We start from the raw sequence: 25,583 nt of genomic DNA on the forward strand, positions 1-25,583 counted from the left end.
GACTGGGCATGGACCAGGTGTAGCTGGGCTGCAGCCCCCAACAGCAAATACCAGAATGGGTGTGGGCTGGTTGGAAAAGGCCACTGTACCTGCCAGGACAGGAGACAAACTAAGTCAATCTAGGCTAAGGACCCACCAGTGTATGTGAAATCTGCTGCTGGGAGGAGACCTGATAGAGAGATTTAGGGAACTCCTTTGTCAGGATGCAGTTCCTGCATGTGAACACAAGGACCAAGGCAAGGAGCAGCCCAAACCAGGCCAGGTTACAGTACCCACCGGCATACATGTGGGTCAGGTCTGGGGTCAGGCCAGGCTGGGCCAGTTCACAACACTCACTGGCAGATATGAGAACCAGGACTGGATGCAGGACAGGCCAGGTCACAACACCAGTCAGTTCACATTAGGGCTGGGAATGGGGCCTGGCTGGGATGGGCTAAGCTGCAGCACCCACTTGCACATGTGAGATCCAGGGGGTTGTGAGGCCAGTAGGAGGGAAGGAGGGGGGGAATCCTTCATGGGCCACTGCTCCCACTGGTAAGTGTAACAACTGGCACCTTGGGCAGACCAGGCCAGGAAGTGGCACAACATCTGTTGGGCTGCAATGTGAACTGGGTCAATGGGAGAACCAGGCTAACCAACTGTGTCCACCAGTGCATACATAAGCCAGAATAAGTGCAGGCTCATTGGCTTTGCCATAGCATCAGCTGGCAAATGCTGGGACTGGGGAAAATCCTGTCAAGCTAGACTGCAGAACTATTTAAAGAGTGCAAGACCCGGGACTGGGAATAGGCCAGGAAAAATTGTGAGCACCTCTCTGATGGGCTGCATCTCCCACTGGTGAACATGAGAACTAGGGCAGGTGGTGGCCAGGTCTAGCTAGACAGGCGGTAGCACCCACTGGCATGAGTATGGGCTGGATAGTGGGGATTCAATGCCCATTGCTTTGTACGAAAGCTGAATAGGATGTGGGACAGACTGAACCAATATGCTACACAAATTGGCAAATACAAGAACCAGGGCTAAGGGCAAGCCTAGTGAGGGTTATTGGGAGTCACTCTGATTAGGTTGAAGTTCCTGCTTGTGTACATGAGGGCCAAGTGTTTAGTGGGCTGGGTAGAGCTGCAATATCCATTGGTTTAGTAAGAGACAGAACTAGAGACAGAACTGACCCAGCAATTGCAACTACCACTGTGTGCATAGGTTGATGTGGGTGAAGGACTGAGCTGGACTCCATACCTGCAAGCACACACAAGAGTCAGTTCTGGGATCACTTCAGAGGAGGTTTCTCTGGGGATCCCCCCAACTGAACTGGATTCAGGACTCCAACCATGCAGAGAATTGTAGGGTGTGTGGTATGACTGTGGGATGCATGTGTCAGAATTGGGCCTCCTCAGTGACTCAAACCAAACAGTGGACGGCACAGCCAGATGCACATAGAGGATATGGCAGTCCACTGGGGCCTGCAGAGGACATCTGGTATCATAACAGAGGAAGGAGGACATAATAAATTGGTCAACTACCCCAGCCAAGCATTGACAGCAAATATCTGGGCAAATGGAGACTCTAAGGTGGACTATGTCAGCCAATGGAACTTGGAAGGATTTCCTCATCCCTGGAGTGGTGAGACTGAAGCATTTCAGAACTGTCAAAAGTTCTTGAGTAGAACTCTTTGTTTGCTTGTTTGTTTGTTTGTTTCCAGTTTTATTGCAGTTTTATTTGTTATAGCTATAAAAATCTTCTAAGATGTTGCAAATCAAAACTGGAATTTTATATATGGCAACTCTGCATTATTTTGTTTATTATTAATTACATTGCATTTTGTGACACAGTTTCATAGGCTCTGGGATTCCCTCAACCCCTCCCCATACCTTCCCCCCATGGTGGATTCCTCCACCTTGTTGCAGTATTACAGTTCAAATCCAATCATAATTCTTTCATTGCAAGCATATACCATATAGAGTCCAGCATCTTATTGTCCAGATAAATTCAACGGTTTCTTGGGGAGACCATCTCTGGTCTGAAGGCAGAGCTGGCAGAATATCATCCCTACCAATTAAAAGCCCCAACATAACATCAACAACAATTTACAACATTATGGAGTTAATTGACATGGTATTGAGTAGCTGATGTGTTAAAAAAAAAATGCAAGTTCTTAACCACATCCTGTGACTACTTCATTGACATTTCAATTTTAATTTATATACAACCGGCTTCTATACACCTTAAAATGGCTATAGCTATCTAGTGTCTATTTTCATTTTAGTATTTAGCAGTTTATAGTGTTGAAGCATAATTTTTGCTGAACTTGGCAGATTTTAGGGTAGTCTAAACTGGCTTATAACTCTAACAAGACATATGTCAACAGCTGAGGTGCAGAACAGTTTTAGGAGGGGTGTGCAGAGAAATCTTCAATACCTTAGTGAGGAATAACTTATCTTTGTGTCCTACCTAGTAAGGTATATGTGTGTCCACGCTGACCGTTTCCTGTCTAGTTCTAAGCTTTCCTTGTTGTTCTCTGTCTACATATTCTAATTTAATTTTTAGGGGGTGGGGAGGCGGCTCCTGAAGCATGCTCCACACCAGGGATCCTGGGGATGACATCAGGCAGCTGTCGCCCACCCCTGGGTACTGGGGCAGCTGGAGGCCTGGTGTAGCTTCTCCCCTTATCTCTCCCCTTACCCCAGGTACAGGAAAAAGAAAAAGAAAATTTGAAAACAATGGTCTCACCCACTTTCCCCTAATCCTCAACCCTTCCCACCCTAATCAACTATGTAAATATTATCAAAAATAAATTTTTTAAAATACATTTTACTGAATATCACAACATAAGCACTCAGTTATCCTGTTTTAACTCTTAATCAGTAGAAATATAGATGGGAGTTTAATCGTGGCTATTCAGTATATATTCAGTTTAAAGGTCTGGTCTGCCCATTTCTGGGTTAGGAGCAATCACACTGTGTTGTGACATGTGGGCCAGCCTGTGTTAAGAAGGAGACTACGATAAACCCCACACCCTCATATGTTCACAGAGGCAGGGCCTGAGTAACACTCCAAATCATTGTGAGGCTGAAAAACAATTACAACAAAAGGTAGTAAAGCAAGTTGGGGCATTCATTGGCAGGACTCAAGGGCCTGGGGCGGAGGGGCAGTTTGGGGCAGCAGGGCAGGGAAAGGGTCAGGGAGCAGGTAGAGCAGGTGCAAAGATCTCCCTCCCCACCCTCACCCCTCTCTTCGACCCCCAAGCAAGGGACAGCCACGCTACTGGGCAGCGCCTTCTCTGCTCACAGTGTGCCAGAGGAGGAGAGTCCACCAGCGTGGCATAAGAGGGCGCTGGGCATGGGCAGGCTCCTTCCTTCCAGGGCCCTGCTATAGCCTGGGGCTGCAGCCGCATCCCTGGCACAGCATGGCTGCACAGGCACTGGTGACTGTTCCATGAAGAACTACCACGTAGCACGCAGCTAGAGCCTAACTGGCTCATTTCCCACCACAGTCACACTTGGGTGGCTCATTCCAGAGTTCAGAGAGGACAAACATCCCAACTTTGAAAGATGTGAAATCCCTTGCATGGAACCCCTAGAACTTTAATAGCTCCTAGGAAGTCTCAAAATGAACTGTAATAAGATGATGATTCAGCAGTATGTTAAACAAAACAAAACCAACCACATAAATAATAAAAGGCAAGTATAAAATCCTGACAGCTAGGGAGCAATGTATTATAGCAGCCTTTGCAGTGCACGGAAGAAGGCAGATTTATACCTCCCGTTGTCAGGCCCTTCCAACGACTGAATCCATGAATCACAAGAGCCAAAAGGATTTATAAACAGATCTGAGCGGAGAAAAAGAAATTGGAGGCCGTATCAACCATCTACAATCTCCCTACAAGCGTTTTATACAGAGAACAGCGACCTCTTGTGAAGCCGGGAGGAAGGAAAACCGTGAACAGCGCAGTTAGTATCAGTACTGCCCTCTGGTGGGCAGTCGAAGGTCTACGTTCACATCCATTGCTTTACAAGGTCACTTTTCTAAAAAGGCCTTGATTCCCACATGTCCCTAGACTTTGTTCCATTTATGAGCATGCTTCCTTTAGTAAGAATCTGTTGCATATCATAATATGTTGCATGTCACAGTGTGGGATGTAAATATGGCCCTGAAATATTTTTTCATTAAACTCCTCTCCACTGATGATTCCTTCCAATTGTTTACTTTGGAAAATTTTCCAGCCCACAGGAGAAGAACATAACAGTACCATGAACACCCATACATCCTTCACCTGGGTTTGCCAACTGTTAACTGTGGTACCTGTTTTCTCCTTTCTTCTCACTCTCCTGACTAAAGCTTTCCTCTTTGGAACCACTTGAAATGAGTTGCAGGTATTCTAACATTGCACTCCCAGAAAAGCCCAATCTATATTTCCTGAAAGCAAGGATGTCCTCTTATTTATATTACCACTGATACTACAGTATCTATATACAACACATTTCCAAGTTCCCCAGTTGTCTCTAAAATGTCCTTTCTAGATGGCTTGAAATATATATATATAATATGTATAAATATATATACATATATATACTTATTTTTTTATTTAAAAGTTTGAGTTTACATGGAGGAGAGAGACAGAGAGTAAGATCTTCCATCCACTGGCTCACTCCCCAACTGGCCGCAGTGGCTGGAGCTGGACCAGTCCAAACACAGGAGTCAGAGCTTCCTCCAGGTCTCCCGTGTGGGTGCAGGGGTCCGAGCATGTGAGCTATCCTTCAATACTTTCTCAGGTACAGTAACAGACAATGGATCAGAAATTGAACACAGAGGATACAAACCAGTACCTATATGGTGGCTTTACCTAACAAGCCAGAAAATCAGCCCCTAAAAAGCTTTTAATCTAGAATAATCCTAGTTTTGTCATGCATGGCCCCTACATTTTTAAAGATTTATTTTTATTATTTTTTTTTATTGGAAAGCCAGATATACAGAGAGGAGAGACAGAGAGGAAGATCTTCCGTCCGATGATTCACTCCCCAAGTGAGCGCAACAGCCGATTCTATGCCGATCCGAAGCCAGGAGCCTCTTCCGGGTCTCCTACGTGGGTGCCGGGTCCCAAAGCTTTGGCCGGTCCTCGACTGCTTTCCCAGGCCACAGGCAGGGAGCTGGATGGGAAGCGGGGCAGCCGGGATAGAACCGGCGGCCCATATGGGATCCTGGGCGTGCAAGGCGAGGACCTTAACCACTGCACCACGCCAGGCCCAACCCCTACATTTTTAAAAAGCCTACTTTGTTTTGAACGCTAATCCTTGGGGTTTTTTTTTTTTATGTCCTCCATTTGACCATTTGTAGTAACTGTTTTTATCTCAGGCACTGAGCTAGCCACCTGGGGAAATGATAAACTGAAGATAGTTTGGAAATGAAATTTGCTGAATGGATTTTATTTGGAAAAGAAATAATAGATAACAATAGATAGTAGGTAGTAATAGGTACGTGCATTTGAGAAACTAGTTAAATGGTGTTGCATTTAGAGGGGAAAAGCAAAATAGGGTTGAGGAGACACTGAACGTTTTCATCACAAAACGCCACAAAAGATAAAAAAGGAACCAGAGACCCGAATCTCAGCAGGTGTCAGCACATACACTGCACTGAAGGCCTTGGGATTGAGTTATACCTACTGGGGAGAGTAAACGCAGAAATGAGAGCCCACAACCCTAGCTGGAGGAACCACATTACCTACAGGCTAGGTTCAGAGAAGGAAGAGGTGAGAAGACCAGCAGGAGTGACCCAGGAAAAGGAACCCCTTCCCTGCCGCCCTGCACAGCCTCTGCTACACAGGATGCCTTCATTGCACCCATGGCAGATCATGTGTGCGTGACATCATGCAAGTCAAATGCCGCTGTGCAGTGAGATAGGATAAAGCTGTCAGAGAAGTGCCCAGAATTCCCAACAACTGGAGCAGGCACAGGGCCTTTCTGCACACAGTCTCAGACACAGGAATGGAAGCCAATCCGCAGAGATGGTGGAAGAGCAGATCGATGTGCAGGAGTAGATACTTGTAGTCTTCCCAGACATCTTATAGTCACAAGCGCCAAGGGCCAAATAGGAGTGAAGAACACCACCAATCCAGAAATCAGTGAAACTGGGGAGGGGGGAGCCCGAGGAAGCAGGGTCCTACACAGGCAGCAGAGACGTTGAGAAGCAACCAAAAGGCAAGGGGCAGCATTTGACACTCTGATATGGGTAGATCAGAAGAAAATTAAAAGAACACAGCTCAGCAAGAACAGAGTGTAACCCTCTGAAGAGGGGAACAGATTGTTCCAACTAGAGATGAATGATGTCAGAAGTGCTTGGTGGCCACACCTGGAAGCCGAAGACAGGGACAGGATGCCTACAGAATCCCAAGGGAAAATTCACTTCAATTGAACTATTTCAGCATTAAGCCTCTCAATCAAATCATCAGGGTGGCAGAAGCACACTTTTAGATATGCATCACTCTAAAGTAATTCACCTTCCATGAACCCCTCCCAGCATAACAACTGAAGGAGGCATCCAATCAACACGTGGGCATACAGCAAGAAAAGAAACGGTGGGATCCTGGACAGCAAATCATCACAAAGACAAAGAGTAGTGGAGGGACATGCCAGGATGGCAGCCATTGCTCCCAGAAGCTGAGACACACTTCCCACCACCAACATCGAAGGTATAGACAGGTGTTGAAAGATTTTTGCCCTCATTTTTTAAAGATTTATTTACTTCTATTTGAAAGGCAAATTTACAAAGAGAAGGAGAGGCAAAGAGAAAGAATTTTCATCCACTGGTTCATTCCCCAAATGGCCACAATGGCCAGAGCTGAGCCGATCTAAAATCAGAAGCCAGGAGCTTCTGCCAGGTCTCCCACGCAGGTGCTGCGTCTCAAGGCTTTAGGCCATCTACTGACTGCTTTCCCAGGCCACAAGCAGGGAGCTGAATAGGCAGTGCAGCAGCCAGGACAGGAACTGGTGCCCATATGGGATTCTGACACTTGCAAGGTAAGAATTTAGCCACTGAGCCATCATGCCATGTCCTGATTTTTATTTTTATTATTATCAATTTAATTATTTAGGTGAGAGAGACAAAGAGACAGGGAGAGAGCTCCCATCCACAGGTTGCATCCTTTAAATGCTCATAATAGCTGAGGGTTGGTCAGGCTTAAGTGAAGAACTGGAATTCAATGTGGGTCTCCCTCTTGGGTGGCAGAGACTCAACTGCCACCACCCCAGCCCCAGGTCACAACCAGCAAGAAGCTGGCTTCAGGAGCAGAGCCAGGACCCTACCCCAGATACACGGAGCGGAGAGTTACATGTCCAGAGGAAAGCTAGAGCTGGATTGATTATGAAGTCATAATGAAGACTAGGGACTGTAGGAAGAAGAAAGCTGTCTGAAGCCCTGGCAGACTTGAAGTTCACCTGCTGAAGGCAATGGAGGTCCATGAGATGCTCACCAGGCACAGGGCAGGGAAGGGAGCAGTTGCTGGAGGATGTGTGACTTCACATCAGGTACGCACCTGCATGAAGGAAGCCACGCAGGCAACCAGGTGCATATGCAGCAATAGCACTGGTAAAAAAAAAATGTGCATTTGTAGATAAGAGAGCATTTCACAGAGCTCATGAGAAATGAACCTAAACATACGCTTACTATGGTAGGAAAAAAACACTTGAAGCCCACAGTTTATTCATTACTATGCATTTTTATCAAGTTTTTGAAGATATTCCCATATGCACAGATTTCAAAAACTTTTTGCATCCAAATCAACAACTTTTCATCTCATTTTCCAAACATTCTTTGGAATTTCCTCATGTGTCGGAGAATAGAAGGCTGGGGTTGTCAGAATACATCCAACAGGATAGCTGGGACAGGGATCCAGTTGAGAAGGGATCTGTTGAGAAGGGATCCTGTTGAGAAGAGGTTCCAGGAAAGAGGAGGTGGAGGGCCTCTCACCCGGAGTGCACTCTTGCCCCAGTGAGTCCTTGGATGTGCCTTTGTGCTTCCCTGATATATGGCGAACATCTGTGCTCTAACTAGCCAATTATCCTAAATCAAAGCAGTGCTCCTTATCAATATCTCACACCAATGGTGCTTTGATCCTGGTGCCTTGGTAGCTCTCCTGGAACTCCCTGCTTACACAATGTGATATATCAAACCTGATCATTGTAACCGATGTCTGAGCTGAACTATGTTTGAAGTGTTGCTTTGCTGAATATATACAAACTGGAACCCTGGAAATAAACTTTGTCAGTTGCCTAAGAGAGCACTGTCCCCCCATTTCTTTTCGGTCACATCTCCTCCCCAGGAACCCACAAGGTAAACTTGCAGGGATTAAGAAATGGGACATAAAAACAATTAAGTGAAAATATCCATCTAGACAAAATGTGCTGTGAGCTGCCTCTCTTTGGAAACTTAAGCATCAGTATTCAAGAAAAAGCTTAACAATTCAACATGCAGCTTTCACTGGTGACTCAGTATGAAGATAAATGTGTTTCTGAGGTATATACATGAGCTCTAAATGGAATACAATAGGCAATCCATTTAACAGGAAATTCAGTATTACTACATTATCATCTCCTTTTTTTAATGACAGGCTAATTAATCATCACTTTTCATCTGAGGGAGGAAACTTAACCTTCTTACGAGGAGGAAATTTTAGGTTGTATGACAGCTTTAGTTCGCGCTCAGCTTCACTTGAACTTTCAGATTATATGTCTTCATCTTTAAAGATCGCGATGAAGTTTCTTCTCATACTCTCACCATGGCAGGCCCGTGTCTCCCAGTCAGATAAACGCAACTGTCTGTGTGCAGCCTCGAAAGGAGTGGTCTCGGGTTCTAACCAGATGTCTCCAGGCCCACGTGTCGGGGCTGTAGGACTTCACTGATGGGAGAGCCTCAGTCTCTTTCAGAAATATGTGTGAAACTGTCATCCCAGCCACTCCTTTCTTCCCACCTTATACTATCTGGCTCCCTGCTGAACCCCTTACCCTGCTGTACTCTAAACTGTTCCCTCCCAGTCCTGAATTCACAAACTGAGGCCAATTACTTAAAAGACTTCCAATGTGGTTCTCACAATGTTTGGGAAGATGGAAGAGGAAGTCTCCTTAAATTCTTCTGATGCCGAGCAGGGAATTAATGAGTTAATACAACAATCTTGATCTAGAAGTGTAAAGATTATCTCCCACAAAACACACATGCAGACACAAGCAGCCCTTGTTCTGTTCAGCTCCCAGGTTTTTGTTTGTTTGCTTATGAAAGGAGGAATGAGAAAGAGCTATCAAACACTGGTTCACTCCTTTTTTTGTTTTTTAATTGTTTTATTTATTATTATTTATTATTATTTTTTTAATTACATTGTATTATGTGACACAGTTCTATAGGCACTGGGATTCCCCCCACCCCTCTCCCAACCCTCCCCCCATGGTGGGCTCCTCCCCCCCGTTGCGTAACCACAGTTCAAGTTTAGTTGAGATTCCTTCATTGCAAGCATACACCAAGCATAGAGTCCAGCATCTTACTGTCCGGTCATGGTTCACTCCTAAAATGCCTACAACAGCAGGGCTGGGCCAAGGGAAGGCCAGGGATTCCATTCAGGTCTCCCATTTGGGCGGCTGGGCCGCAAATACAGAAGTCATCACTGGAGTTGTTGCTTTGCCACCTCCCAGGGTGCACAACGGCAGGAAGCTGGAGTGGAAGCAGAGTGGCAACTCAAACCTAGGCCTTCTCATATGGAATGCTGGCATCCTACACAGCACCCCAATGGCCAGGCCTCAATGCCCCCAAACACCAATTTTAAAGTCAACAGCCACATGTTCACTTCTTTGATATGAAACAGTCACTGTTATAATGGCAACGCCCAAGAGTATCACTTATTCAGTAAGGACTGGGCTATAACTCAGAAACCAAAAAGGTGAACTGTAATTTCACCCACAACAATTGCTAAGTCTGTGGGCAGCGCCTGGTTGCTTTGGGCTGCCTGAAGGACGACGACAACCTTAACTCCATCTCAGAAGCAAATGCTCCCAGTTTCCCTGCTAAATGAAGGCTCAGGACAAAGGAAAGTACATTGGATCCTTAATTCGTCTCCTAATTCCTTTGTGATCTGTTAAACCTCATACACTCCAACCAACCACAGCAAAGAGCCATTTCTTTTTTTTTTTTGAATTAAATTATTTTTATTGTATTTATATATGTGATATTGTTGTTTGAAGCAAAATCCAAAGACTCTTCAAAGTCCTGCTTTTCTTTCTGCTCCTATAATCCATCGCAAGGGCCAGAGCTGCCAGAATGATCATTTTATTGTGAAGGCATATCATGACACGGCTGCACTAAAGAAAAATAGATAGATGTTTTCTTTTTTCTCATTTTTTTATTATATTTTTGACAAACTGTACATAGTTAATTAGGGCAAAAAGTTTCAAGGGCTATAGGAAAGTGGGTAAGACTATTATTTCCATATTGTTTCCTTCATGTATCTGCGGTAAAGGGGGATATTGAGGGAGAAGCCCCACCCAGTCTCCCACCCACCCCAGGGCATGCTCCGATATAGGGCATGCTCTGAGATACTTGCTCAAGTGGTTTTGATAGTTCACCAGTTATGAATCACTGCCAATCTCGCCACTCCAAGCACGATGAGGTTGTTGAAGAATCCACTGATTGACATAGTCCATCATAGAGTCTCCATTTGCCCAGTTTTTTACTGCCAACATATAGCTGAGGTGGTTGATTGACTTGTTCTGTCTTCTGTCTTTTCTTGGTTAGGGTTCTGAGTCTGGCAGTTCGATTGGGAGATCCCCAAAGAAACTTTGTCTGAGGTATTCCCAGACCAGATTCTTGTATGTACTAGCAAGCACAGGGCCCGGCACAGTCCATCACCCCAATCAGCTGGTGGTTGCAATTGCTGGGTTGGTTCTGTTTTCAGCCCCGACTTCCACTGGAACCAATGGGTGTTGCAGTCCAGCCTGGTTCTGCCCAGCACATACTCAGCCCTCACATAAACCAGTGGGAGCTTCAGCCTAGTCAGAGTGACCCACAATAACCCCCACCAGACCAGGCCCACCCCCTACCCTAGTTTGCCAGTATGTGTAGCAGACTAGTCCAGTCTGTCCCACATTCCATTAGACTCTCATACATGTCGATGGGTATTGAAGCTTAGTTCCATCTAACCAGCTCAACTATCCAGCCCTCACAGATGTTGTTGGGTGCCTCTCTGTCTAGCCACCCCAGCCCCTGTCCTAGTTTTCGTGCCCTCCCGTGGGAGTGGTAACCCAAGAGGGAGGAGCCCACTATTTCCCTCCCAGGCCTCTCTCACTCCCAGATTATGCATGCATTTCTTTCCTATTCCTGCCAACAACGACTTTGGCCAACCTTTGCTGTTCTGACAGGTGAACAATTGCAATCCATTTTCACTGTGTTGCTTTGTTTGCAAGTTGAATATTTATATTCATATTTGTTTTCGATGAGATAGATAGTTATTTTCCTTTCCTTTTTAATGGCTGTTCTATTTCTCATACTGGCTCACAAAATATTTCTACAAGTAAAAATATAATGCTTTATTTCCTGTTTAGGAAATTATTACTTTACCTATGTGTTGCTAGCCTTTTGGCTATTGTTTCATAGTTTCACATTTATAGTTTCAAATGTTCCCAGAAGGATAAAAATATGTAAATTAACTAATTCCTACCTTGTAGAAGTAGAAAAAAATGAACTGATTCAGTAGTATAAATGTCTATTCTCCAAAATTCATTCACTAAAACCTAATCTCCTAGGCCAGGCTTTGGCTTAGCAGTTAAGACACCAGTTGGGACGCCTGCATCTCACATTTCAGTGCATGAGGTCAAAACCTGGCACTAGCTCCTGACTCCAGCTTCCTGCCAATTTGTGCCCTGGAAAGCAGAAGCTAACGGCCCATATAGCTGGGCCATGACAATCATGTAAAAGAGCTGAACAGGGATCCCAGCTCCCAGGTCTGCCCTGGGCCAGTCCTGGCCAGTACAGACATTTGGAGAATGGCCAGTGAATGGGAGAACTATATGTGTGTGAACATGTCTTTGTTTAAAAACAGACCTAATAACCCCCAATGCAACATAACCACAAGGTGGAGCTAGGACTAGCATTGGGTCAGAGAAGTTTGGGTCAGAGAAGCTGAAGCCACCGCTCGTGATACCACTATCCTATGTCAGAGGGACACTTCAAGCCAAAGCTGCTCTGCTTCCAATCCAGCTCCCTCCTATTACCCCTAAAAGGAAGCTGACAATGGCCTAAGAGCTCAGGCCTTCTCCACCCACTTGGGAGACATGGATGGAGTTCCTGGCTCCTGGCTTCCAACTGGCCCAGCCCTGCTGCCGTCAATTAAGGGAGTGAACCAGTGGATGGAAGATCTTGATCTCAATATCTGTGTGTGTGTGTCTCCATAGCTCTTCCTCCCCCCGCCGCCCGCCCTTTCTCTCTCTTCTCCATACCTCCTTCCTCTTGCTGTGACTCTGCCTATCAAATAAATAAATCTTCTTTAAAAGAAGTGGGGCTTTGGGAGGGGGTCAGGATCTGAGAGCAGAGCCCTCCAAACAAGGCCAAAGGACATCTGCCTGCCCTTTTCACTCCTTGCACGAGGACACTCTGGGCCCTCACCAGACTCTGAAGCTGCCAGGGCCTTGATCTTGGTCTTCACAGCCTTTAGAACTATAAGAAATAAACGTACTGGTTCATAAGCCACCCAGTGTGGGTACTTGGTTATAGCAGCCCAAAGAACTCAGAAATGAAGGGACTCAAAACCCAAGAAGAAGAGAATAATCATGCTAGGAGCAGAAATTCATTTAAGTAGAAAACCAAGAACAGAGACAATTAATCAAGTCAAAAGTTGGCTCTTCCCATGATGAATAAAACTCATAAATCCCTAGTGACATGTCCAGGAAAAAATGAGAGAAGACAAAATACCAATATCAGTTAGAAAACAATTTCACTGCAATCCTACAGACAGCAAAAGGATACTAAGGACATGGCAGGAAGAGCATGAGGCCAGTAAATTTAACGTAAAATTAAATGTTAAATTTCTCACAAAACATAATGTATCAAACCTAATTCATGACCTACTGAAAAGGTAACATGTCCTTGTATCTCTTGAGAGAAATTGATTCATTATCAAAATTCACCCCACAAACATACTTCAACTCCAAATATTTCACTAGAATGTCTAGCAAGCATTGAAAAGAAAAAGATACTGACTTATCAGTATTGAAAAATAGGAAAAACGCTTATCAACTCATTTTATCAAGCTAAGCTTATCCTGACATGACAATCAAGCAAAGATGTTGAAGAAAATTAAAGACCAATATCCTGAACACATTCATAAAGTCAAAAATCCTTAACAAAACATTGGCACACAGAATCTAGTAACATATGAAAATAGCAATATAGCATGAATTAAAACTTCAGGTTTGTTTAACATTTGGAATAGTGAGCAAACAAAAGAAATGCCATATGCAGATACAGAAAAAAAAATTGACAAAATTTAACACCTCTTCATCATTTTAAAAAATAAATTCTCAGTGAACCAGGAACAGATAGGACTACTTCACAACTTGCTAAAAAGTATCTATGTAAACCAACAGCTAACATTAATCTTACATAGCCAGAAATTAAACACATTCTCCTAACATCTAGAACAAGATAAGAATGTCAGCTCTGGGGCCCCACGTGGTAGCTTGTGGTTAAGTCCTCGCCTTGCAAGTGCCAGGATTCCATATAAGTGCTGACTGCAATCCCAGCAGCCCCGCTTCCCATCCAGCTCCCTGCTTGTGACCTGGGAAAGCAGTTGAGGATGGCCCAAAGCCTTGGGACCCTGCATCCACATGGGAGAGCTGGAAGAGACTCCAGGCTCATGGCTTAGGCTCAGCTCAACTCCAGCAGTTGTGGTCACTTGGGGAATGAATCAGTGGACAGAAGATAATCCTCTCTGTCTCTTCTCTTGTCTGTATATCTGAATTTCCAATAAATAAATCTTAAAAAAAAAAAACATACACAATGTCATCTCTGGGGGGTTGGGCATTTAGCCTCATAGATGAGAGACCAGCTAGGGGTTCCATATCCCTGGGTTTAATCCCCAACTCCAGCTCCTGACTCCAACTTCCTGCTAACCCAGATTCAGGGAGGCAGTGATGATAGTTCAAGTTGCTGGGTTCATGTCACATACACAGGAAACCTACACCACATCCTGGCCTTCTGGCTTTGGCCCTCTGACCACTGTTGACTTTTGGGATGTGAACCAGTAAGATAGCCACTTTCCCTATCTGCTTCTCTTTGTCCATCTGTCCCATTGTGTCTCTGCCACAAAAATAGTGATCTGGCTAGAAGTCTGATATATACCAGAGATTTGTTATGGTTTGAAGGGAGGGTGACCTCAACAAAACTCACTTGATCACCAGTATAGCCATGCTGGAAAGTGGGCCTTTAAGCAGTCTGTCTTATGAGACCATGTTGGCCTTCATAGTAATGGATTAGTTCTTACAAGAGCATGTTGCTATAAACATCTGTATTCCTTTGTGTATGTGTGTGTGTGTCTTAAATTTATTTGTTTGAAAAAGTTAGAGAGACAGAGTCTAGAGATCTGAGATCTTCCATCTGCTACTTCACTCCTCAGATAGCAACAGTCAGGACTGAGTCCAGCTGAAGCCAAGCGCTTCATCTGGGTCTCCCATGCGGGCGGCAGGTGCCCAGACACTTGCGTCATCTTTCACACCCTTTCCCAGGCCATTGGTGGGAAGCTGGGTTGGAAGTGAAGGAGCTGGAATATGAACCTTGAGATATGAAGCTGGTGTGGCAGGAGGTATCTTTACCAGTATGCCACAACACTGGCCCCACACGTGCTTGCTTGCCTTCTGCTTTCCCAGCACACACACAGTAGCACAGGGCCTTCAACAAAAGCCAAGCAGATGTTCCACCATGCCTTTGGTCAGCCAGAATCATGAGCCATAAAACCTCTTCTTTTTTTTTTTCTAAATCACCCAGACTTGGAAATTTTGTTGTAGCAACATAAAAGATCCTAGTCAATGCCATAAGACAATAATTGAGGATAAAAGGATTCCAAGCTGGGAAGGAAGAAGTATTCCTACTCTCAATTATTTGATTTTGAGGACAGCATTTTAGTACAGTGGGTCATGATACTGACATCTCCTTCCAGAGTACCTGCTGCTCTGCATCTAATCCAGCTCCTTAATACACTTAGGAAGGGGCAGAAGAAGCTCCAAGCACTTGGCCCTGTCCCCAGTGGGAGAACCAGATGGAGCTTCCAGCTCTTGGCTGCAGCCTGACCCAGTCAGCCTTTGTAGCCATTTGGGAAATGACCCACCACTTGGATGGAAGATATTCATTCTCATTCTCTCTTTCTCTCTCTCTCTCTCTCTCTCTCTCTTTCTCTCTCTGTCCCTCTCTCCCTCCCCTGTCTCTCTCCCCCCCTTTTCCTCTCTCCCCCCCCCCACATATTTTATAAATGATATTATTTGAGTTCTCAAACTGATATACAGGTTCAGTAAAATCCAAGTCTCCGTCACAATTCCTTTTTAATAGAAGTGAACAAACCTATTATAAAATTCATATGGGAACACCGAGGGTCTAGAATAGCTCCAATAATCTGCAAAAAGAATGAAGCAGTGAAGCTTCCTGGTTTTAAGACTCAGTGTAAAGCTACAACATCAAGATATGGCCAAAAACAAATAAACAAAAATGACCAATGGAATAAAACATCTTAGGAATATATTCACAAGGATGCCAAAGAAACTCAATAGAGAAAGGATCATCTTTTCAACAAACTACACTAAACAAATGATGTATGGAAAAAGTGGACCCTCCTTCTGTAGTGGTCAGACTCCAAGGGCCCTTCACGATCCTCATTTCCTTCTGTGTGTGCCTGTGGTGTCCCCTTCCTCGTGAACAGGGTTGCCTGAATTACCAATAAGACACCACAGAAATGATGAGGTATGTGACTTGTGAAGTCAGGACACAACAGACCCTGCAGCTTTGCCATTTTGGCTTTTTGTTTTTTCCTCAAGTCACTTTCTCTGGATGGACCAAGTTAGTGCATCTTTTGAACATTCCAAAAGTCCTGTGGGAACGCCCCTGGGGTAAAGACCCAAAGTCTAGTTCTCAGCCAGCCCATCTTAGCAACTATGTGTGCACCATCTTGGAATTAACTCTTCCAGCCCATTAAAGCCACCCGATGGTAACAACTTATTGAGTAGACATCTTGCAAGTTCACAAGACCCTGAACCAGACTGACTCAGCTAAGTTACTCTCAGGTTGCTGATCTATTGAAACCAGGTGAAACATTAAATGTTGATTGGTGTTCAATCAACTGAGGTGTGAGGTAACTTGTCACACCACACAGAGCAGTAATACAATCTCTATATCACATTATAAACACATGAATATGAAACTCAGACCTCTACCACGAGTTAAAACTATAAATCTTTTACAGGAAATATGAAAAAATATTCTTGCAAACTGGAAGTAAGCAAAGATGGGATATAAAAATCAGGCTGGTGTCGTGGCATAGTAGGCTAAGCCTCTGCCTGCAGTACTGGCATTCCATTTGTGCACTGGTTCATGTCCAGAGATCATTAATAATTTACAATAGTGCATTACTCATCTTAAAACAGAAGATTTTCAATATACACACATAAAGAAATAAATGTTGAAGGCAATGGGTATGCTAATTGACCTAATTTGGTCAACACCCAATGTGTACACCAATCCAAGCATTGCATGGTACCTCATAAATATATATAAATAATGTATATATCAAAAAATAAATGTAAAATTTTTGCCTGGTCAGTCATTATGATGAAGTAAATAAAGCACTGCCTGTAATTGCAGTATCTCATATGGGCATAGGTTCATGTCCTGGCTGCTCCACTTTGATGGCCTGGAAAAACTAGCAGAAGATGGCCCAAGTGTTTGCATCCCTGGTCACCCATGTGGGAAACCCAGATGAAGTTCCTGGCCCAGCCACGATCATGGCAGCCATCTGGGGAATGAACTAGTAGATGGATAGTTATTAAAAAAAAAAAATCACTAAAAAATCAAATGGAAAAACCGCTGACTAAAAGCATGTATTGACAAAACATAGGTGACAAAGGAAATAATTATAAAATATTTAAAAGATTCTTACAAATCAATAACAAAAACAGCAAGAATTCAATTTTAATAAACAGGTGAAAGATGTAAACAGACACATCACAAAGCAAGACAGAGACAGCCAATCAACACGTGAGGAGATATTCAACAGCATTAGTCATTAGGAAATACAAATGAGAACTACAATGAGATTCACCATATAAGAGTCACAACAACCCAAAAGCCTGACAACACTCAACATTTACAAAGATATACGCTGGGGTCCGTGCAGTAGGTGTGGATTGCATGAAGGTGTGAAGAGAACAGCTCCCCTGCTTGGCAGGGCCCGGGAGCTTCCAGCTGTTTGGCAGGGCCCAGCAGATTTCTCTCTGACCACCTTGACGCAGTCTCACCCCCTGTTTGCATGGACACTCAAGTACCCCATTAAGAATTCTGTAATCTATTGAGGCATTGTTTGCCCCTGTGAGATGGCTTTGGCAACTACTGTGAGCTTAAGAGTTAATGTTATTGATGTCTTGGTGAGTGGGCCTTTAACTGCGCACAGGAGTACAATTAAACCTACAATTAAACCCATGCCATTTCTGGACACCTTATTGTGTGCCTACCCATTGCCCTGAAATCGGGCCCAGACATATAGCATGCCTTCTGGGAAACGGCTTAACAAGAATTTTACAAACTAATGGAAGTGATAGGAGTAAGAGCTGAAACTGCTATGGCAAAAGTATAGTTACTGTGACCTTAAAGGTTAGCCTGTCCTTGCAACTCTTTAGAGCATAGAAAATGTAGCTGTTTTAGCCGCTTTCATAATTTTTTAACTAGAGGAAATATAGGGTGATTCTATTAACATCATAGAGATATACTTTTGATTATTGTTTGATTGTTTATGAGGTTGTAGAGCCTGCAGTTGTAGGGGGATTTAATGTTTGAAACTTTTTGTCTTAGATCTTTATGTTTTTTCCCTTTTGATGTATTTCTCCCATTAAGTGATAAGTTGTGAAAATAAAATGTAGTAGGAATGTTTCACTGATTAGCAGGTAACCATCTGTGCCTTGGCCTTGGAGTTCTGGCTGTCACCTAATGGCTACTTCTGAAGAATGAATAACGGCTTGCTTTAAAGAAACGGATTATAGTAACTTACAGAATTATCTTTAAGAGCACCTGGTTGACCATGAAGTAAAAATTAATTGAACATCTGTGCATGCTGTCTTAGTTCTAAAGTTAAAGATAAAAAAATCAAACGTTTGTGCAGAGGCTTGTGATGTGTCTAATAAGAAGGACAGCTTCTTCCTGAGCAAGAAGGCACCAAGTGACAGTGTCTGTGTCTTTCTTTATCGCCGACTCCACGCACCCTTCTCGAGCTCCGAACTCAGCTGGAGCTGGACTCCGGCAGATATAGATCAATGAGCATGTCCATACATTCATTTCTGGTCGATGCTGGAGAAAACAGCTGCCCTGTATGGCAGGGCCCAGGGGAACTTCCAGCTGTTTGGCAGGGCCTGGCGGATGTCTCTCTGACCACCTTGATGCGGTTTCACCCCCTGTTTGCATGGACACTCAAGCACCCCACTAAGAATTCTGTAATTGGGCCCGGCGGCATGGCCTAGCGGCTAAAGTCCTCCCCTTGAACATGCCGGGATCCCATATAGGCACTGGTTCTAATCCCAGTAGCTCCACTTCCCATCCAGCTCCCTGCTTGTGGCCTGGGAAAGCAGTCAAGGACGGCTCAAAGCCTTTGGGACCCTGCTTCCGTGTGGGATACCCGGAAGAAGTTCCTGGATCCTAGCTTCGGATCGACATAGCATTGGCCTTTGCACTCACTTGGGGAGTGAATCATCTTTCTCACTGTCTCTCCTCCTCTCTGTATATCTGACTTTCCAATGAAAACAAATAAAAATCTTAAAAAAAAAAAAAAAAGAATTCTGTAATCTATTGAGGCATTGCTGTTTGCCCTTGTTAGATGGTTTTTGCAACCGATGTGAGCCTGAGAGTTAATGTCGCTGATAATGTCTTGGTGAGTAGGCCTTTGGCAATTTACACACAGGAGCACAATTAAGCCCATGCCATTTCTGGACACCTTATTAGGTACTTAACCATTGCCTCAGAATCTGGCCCAGACATGTAGCACACCTTCTGGGAAAGGGCTTGATAAATATCCTAAATATTAATGCAAGTGATGGGAGTAAGAGCTGAAACTGCTATGGCAATAAATATAGTTACTGTGATCTCAAAGGCTAGCCTGTCTTTGCAATTTCTTTGGAGCATAGAAAATGTAACTGTTCTAGCCACTTTTATAATTTTTAGCTAGAGGAATTAAGGATGCTTTTATTAAAGAAATATGCTTTTAATTATTGATTGTTTATGGGGTTGTAGAGTCTATAGTTGTAGGGTGAATTTAACATTTGAAACTTTTGTCTTGGATTTTTATGTTTTTTCCTTGTGACATATTTTTCCATTAAATGATGGGTAACTTGTAGAAATAGAAATGTGGTAGGAATGTATTACTGATTAGTAAGTAATCACATGTGCCTTGGCCTTGAAGTCCTAGCTGTCATTCCACGGCTACTACTGAGGAATGAATAATGGTTTGCTTTGAAGAATGTTAGTACAGTATTTTGCAGAATTCTCTTTAGGGCACCTGCTTAGCCCTGAAGAACAGACAGAATGACCAAATGTCTGTGCATGCCCCCTTAGTCTTGAAGTAAAAATAGAACAATTCATTGTTTGTGTAAAAGCTTGTGATGTGTCTGAGTATTAAAAAAGGGGAGAGGGCGACAGCTTCTTGAGCTGTTGCGAAAGGGCATCAATGACAGTGTCCATATCTTTCCTCACCAACTCCACACACCCTTCCTGAGGTCCGAATTCGATTGGAGCTGGCCTCTAGCAAGCTGGGGCAAAAATGATACTTTATACAACTGCTTAGGAGGTTGCCAAAGTTCAAAAACAGAGACTTTATGACTATCAAAACCACTTACAAGGATTTCCCCAAGAATGTTCTAAGTGCAGGTATAACGCAAATCAATTGGAAAAGAGGATAACAAATTGTGCATATAAGGAATTCATCATAATAGAAAGGAACAAACTGCTGATACAACAGCATGGACTGGGGCTGCTGTCCAATCCAGCACCCTGCTAACCCGCCTGAGAAAGCAGCGCAAGACAGCCCCCCAAGTGCTTCAAACTCTGCCACCATGTGGAAGACACAGATGGAGTTCCAGAACGCCATGACGTCATGGCCATTTAGGGAGTGACCTGAGGATGGAAGTCTCTCTCTCCCTGTAACTCTTTCAAATACATAAACAAACCTAAAAACAAACAAAGGATTAACCTCAAAGACATTTTGCCAAGAGGGAAAAAAAAAAAGCTGGGCCCAAGAAAGTAAATACTACACAATTCTATTGTATGAAACGTTCTTCAAACAAAAGAAAAAAGATTTAGCCATTTAATTATTTATTTAGAAGGTAGAGTGACAGAGAGAGAGAGCAGGGAGAAAGCAAGATCAACATCAATCTCTCCTCCACTAGTTCCCTCCCCAGCTGCCTGCAGGAACAACTCTGACCAGGCCTTCCATGTGGACAGCTGTAACCCAAGGACCTGAGCTTTCATCTGCTACCTCCTGGGCGCATTAGCAAGAAGCTAGGTAAGAAGCACGGAGAAACCAAGGTCTGAACCAGGCATTCTGAAAGGGGATGCAAGCTTCCAACCAGAGGGTTAGCCCACTGAGCCACAACGCCCATCACCATCAAACTCCTGAGCAAACATGTATAATCTAAATTTTTTTTTTAAATGAAGAACATTCATTGCCAGGAAGAGAATAGGACAGCTGGGTAGATGAGATGCAAGGGAACTTTCTAGAGCAAGAGATGTGTTTTACACCACAACAGGGTGTAAACTACACAGTGTGCAGTTCTGCCCAAATTCTACCATCTCAAGAAAAGAACTGGAAAAAAGAGTGTAGAGAAGAAGGAGTTACAGACACAAATACAGAATGCTCATTTTGAAGTAGAGTTACAGATATTTTATTAATTGTTCACTTTCTATATGCTTGAATTATTTATTCTATTTACTGTTAGATGTTGGAATTTCTGTAATTAAAAAAACTAAAAAAAAAAAAAAACCCAAAATCTCAATTTTCCAAATTATCTGACTCATGAGAAAAAGAAGCCTGCACTGTCAAACTGCTATCAAAGTTTCCAATCATTTAATCTGTTTCTCGATGCAAGTCGTCACCATCCAGGTACCATCTCTCTCTCTGCTGGTAGTACATCCAACTGCACTTTATATAGCACGGTCCTAAACTCCCTGTCTCACTTGTTCTTTCATTGATTACTAATGTTAGCACTTGGAGTTGTAGCAATAACAGCATCAACCACTAAGAGGTTGTAGCAGGGTAAAATAGGAATGGGGCCGGCACTTAGCAGTGAAGATGTTCTCAGCTTGAATGCTGGTTCCACTTCCTGACTCCAGCTTCTGCTAACGCAGACCATGGGGAGCAGCAGGTGGCTGCTTGGGTAGTTGGGTCTCTGACACCACCAGGGAAGACCTGCACTGAATTCTCAGTTCCTGGCAGACGCCTGGTCCACCCCTGCCCATTGTGGGCACTTTGCAGAGTAGAGCAGTAGATAGAAACTCTCTCTCTGCAACTCGAGGGGAAAACAACCTGCTTTCATCTTACATGTGTGAGGGTATCACATCTAAAACAAATAAACAGGGCCCAGCTCGATGGCTCAGTGGCTAAATCCTTGCAAGTGCCGGGATCCCACGTGGGCAGTGGTTCATGTCCTGGCTGCCCCACTTCCCATTCGGCTCCCTGCTTGTGGCCTGGGAAAGCAGTGGCGGACAGCCCAAAGCCTTGAGGGTACACCACACATGCCTGCCCAACTAAGGGATCCAGAGATTGCTCTAAATCAGAGAACCAGTAACTAACACACTTACTTGCTACTTACAAAGCCTCTAAAGTAATAAAACTTCTTAAATAAAATCATACAGTTTGAAAAAAAAATAAACTGAAAATAAGCTACTATCATTGCTCAAATTAAAAAAAAAACTAGCTATCTTGAAACACATTTACATATCCCCTCCCCCCTTTTACATCACAAGCGGAAAAAGGAGAAGCAGCAAATTCAGAAAAGCACACGCGGTTAACATCAGTGACGGCAATGACATACTACAGAATAAGAACACGGCTCACGTTCTTTTTCATACTTTTGCCTGTGATGTGTGAGACAATGAACTCCATAACTTTAACAGACTCTGAAACCTGCAAAGATCACAGTGGCTTCTACGGAGCCTCATCAACAGCTCCTGAGGTGCCCGAAGCACCTATTTCCCACACATCCCAGTCAAGCGTCCAAACTGGAAATATTTGTACTTGCAAACACTTGGCACGGCGCAGGCGCCCGGCTTCCTCCAAGGCCGTCTGCCAGGGGTCAGGGCTGCGCGGGCTGCCCCTGCCCAGGACTCCCCACACCTCCATCCTCCTGCCCGCGCCCCGCCGCCAGGTACTCACAGCTCTGGTCTCATACAGAACCAGCTTCTGCACCGAGCTGATGATGGGGGCGGCGGCGGTGGGCATGGCCCGAGCAAACGAGGGCCCCACCACAGGGCACCAGGCCGCGGCTCAGTGTGTGGCAGCCGGCCCACTGCCTCGGGCCCCCGGGCGAGATGACCCCTCAGACCCTGGACACCAGATCCAAGCCGGAATCACAACAGCGGGGCACCAGAGGTACGAACACCCGCCTTGAAGCGCAGGTTGTTTCCGGATTCCTGAGCCCCGCCTCCACACAAGCCCCGCCCCAATCGCCACGGGGGCGGGGCTAGAAGACGCACCGTCGGCTTAGACGCCCTCGCAACCTGCGTACTACCGAGGGAGGAAGCCAGTTGCGCCATCTTTTTTGAGGGCAAAGGAGACTGTGGGCGGAGAAAAAAGTTACTGGATGCGGAGTTTCTCCGCTTTCTGCTCCCTATGTTTGCAAGATTTGCAAGTAAAATCTTTCTTTTGTAGGGGGTTCGCCAAACTGCAGGATACAGGTATTCCTCAGTTGGTCTGATCCCCCCTTACTTTCGCCCAGGGAAATATTTCCAGGAAATATTCATGTTCTTGAATATAAGCAAAATGTCTTTAGTCCTTTACCTTATCTAAGTGGTTTTCCTCTCTTTGTTTCTTACTTTATCCCTAAGAGATGCAACAAAATTCCTTGGTGTGCAGTGGCTGTGAGGTGCAAGAAGTGAAAACACACATACACACAGGTAAAAGTGCAAGTTTTCGTCTTTGCTGCCCAGCTGGGCCTGCAGTTACCTAGCTCTGTGTAAGTCGTGGAAAGGTCGGCCTTGGTTAGGGTCTCCAGGAGCGTCGGCTGGGAGGGCGTCCGGCCGCCAGGGCCCTGCCATCGGCCGGCAGGTTCACAGGTGCCCACCGCCTGTGGCTCCTCTGATGAGCCTCTTGTACGTGGGTGAAGAGGCGCAGCTTCCTCCTTGGAACCGCTCCTGGGACCCCGGGGCAGGGTTGTGCGGGGTCAGAGAGCGGCGGGAAATGCAGCCCCGCCTCCCCGGGCCCCGCCCCGCAGGGTGGGGTGCACGCCGCCCCCCGGTTTCCCGGCAACCGCCAACAGCTGCCGCAGCGTCTGCAGGCCGCGCTGCCCGGGGACCCCGGACCCCAGCGTCCCCCGGCCAGGTGAGAAGCCCTACCCCGGGGTCGGCCCACCGGGTCTGCCCGCCGTTCCCGCGCACTTCCATGGCGCGCAGCCCCGTCTCCGCCAGGACCCCAGGCCCGTTCTTGCGGAATTACCCCTTATCCCTCGGCCACCTCCTGTGGGAGTGTTTAAGCTGAGCTTGCCTAGCCTGGGCAGAAGTGCTCGGTCTCCCGGGAGCTAAGAACAAAAGCCTTCTCTCAGCCAGTGCCCTGAAAGTGTTCAGAAAGGAGAGAGATTTTCCACAAACACAAGAGGTAAGGTGATAGTAGAAATTAGGTTGGGAATTAGGAGTTGAGAGATTGCAGAAATTTTTTTAAAAAGAGGGAGACTTTGTTAATTTCCTTGCACATTTGAATACTTCTGGTAAAAGCAAGGAAGATAGCTCAGTCAGTTCTGACATTTAGCACTGACTTGAATCTTCTAACTACAGTAAGTATTTAGCTCTGTGTCTGTTCCCTGGCAGAAATCAACTCTTCTGAATGTGCGTTAACATTTTTTTTATTTAGAAGCTTTTAAAAGAAAGTTGTTTGTTTGTTTTGTTTTTGTTTTGTGGGTTTTTTTTTTTTCATTTTTAAGGCAGAATTACAAACAGAAGGAGACACAGGAAGATCTTCCATCTGCTGGTTCACTCCCCAGATGGTCCCAAGGGACCACTGAAGCATTGAGCCTGGAGCTTCATCCAAGTCTCCCGCATGGGTGCAGGGTCCCAAGCACTTGGGCCATTCGCTGCCTTCCCAAACACATTAACAGGAAATTGGAGGGGAGATGGGGCAGCCAGAACTTGAACCGGTGCCTATGAGGGATGCCATTGTGGCAGGTAGAAGATTAGCCTATGTCAGGACACCTGCCCCTGGGACAGTTATTAATGAGGCAGTACCATTAGAACCTAATAAGTTTATTTCACCCCAACGCAGATCCTGCAGAGGCAGGCAGTTCCTCTGGGAGGTAATTCCAGCGAACAGCAGGAGGGAAGTGGGCTGGCTGGGCTGGGGAATACTGAGGTGCTGGCCTACCCCATCTATCCCAACAGCTGGGGAATTTCTGCTTGAAGCCAGCTATGCTCAAATGGAGTGGGCTCTGGCAACCTGAGAGAGCCCTTAGGGAGAGTCCACTGGGCTGGTGTTTGGAAGTCAGATTGGTTATGCAACGTGAGAAAATAAAATAGATGTCAAGTGCATATGGGCAGAACAACTGCTACATTCCACCCTTTGGACCACTCTAGCCATTCTTTTTATCCCATAAATTCTTCCCATCCCATCTCTTGTTCTTTGAGGTAATGGCTAGTCCCACTTTTTAGAAGAGAAAGACTTTCCAAAAGGAGATTAATGGGACAAGCTGCAGAATCTGCGACTAGTTGTCGTCTGTAGTTGATTGTCATCCCCATCCTGCACTGCCCACAGACTAGATTTCCCTACCCTTAACCCCTTTCCTGGTACAAGTTGTTTGACCAGGAGGAGAAGCGGCTCTGGTCCCTAAGCTGTGTTCCCCTGTTACCCTGGTTACCAGGAGCTTCTCAGGCCTTGGCTGCTGCAATTAAGCATTAAGAGATGTCTCTAAAAAACCCTGAGTTGAGGATATCCAGTCCCCATCCAAGGCAGGCAGCAGCCACCCTATCTCCAGTTACCATGCAGAGCATTCAGGGGGTTGTGGAGCCAGCAATGATCAGGAGGCAGCAGTAGTTAGGTTTAGTGAATGCATCCTTTCCTGGGTCCCCTGATAGAACCATCTCTTCCCCTCAGCCAAAGCCAGCACCTCCAGTCC

At 45.1% G+C, this 25,583-nt stretch overlaps 1 protein-coding gene across 2 annotated transcripts in view; it reads right to left on the reverse strand.

The window, feature by feature from the left end:
- LOC121167119 (polyphosphoinositide phosphatase) overlaps positions 1–22,854 on the reverse strand; it is a 124,172-nt gene extending 101,318 nt beyond the window's left edge. Inside the window, exon 1 of one of the 2 annotated variants that reach the window (XM_040996499.1) lies at positions 22,640–22,854. In XM_040996499.1, the coding sequence (XP_040852433.1) occupies positions 22,640–22,705 (66 nt within the window). In that variant the 5' untranslated portion in view covers positions 22,706–22,854. Of the gene's footprint in view, positions 1–1,951; positions 1,994–22,639 lie in introns of those variants that run through there. The other variant, XM_040996500.1, reaches the window with a different exon arrangement.
- Between the last annotated feature and the right edge of the window lie 2,729 nt (positions 22,855–25,583).

Source organism: Ochotona curzoniae, unplaced genomic scaffold, assembly GCF_017591425.1.
Source record: "Ochotona curzoniae isolate NIBS_2020 unplaced genomic scaffold, NIBS_Ocur_1.0 patch336, whole genome shotgun sequence".
NCBI lineage: Eukaryota > Metazoa > Chordata > Mammalia > Lagomorpha > Ochotonidae > Ochotona > Ochotona curzoniae.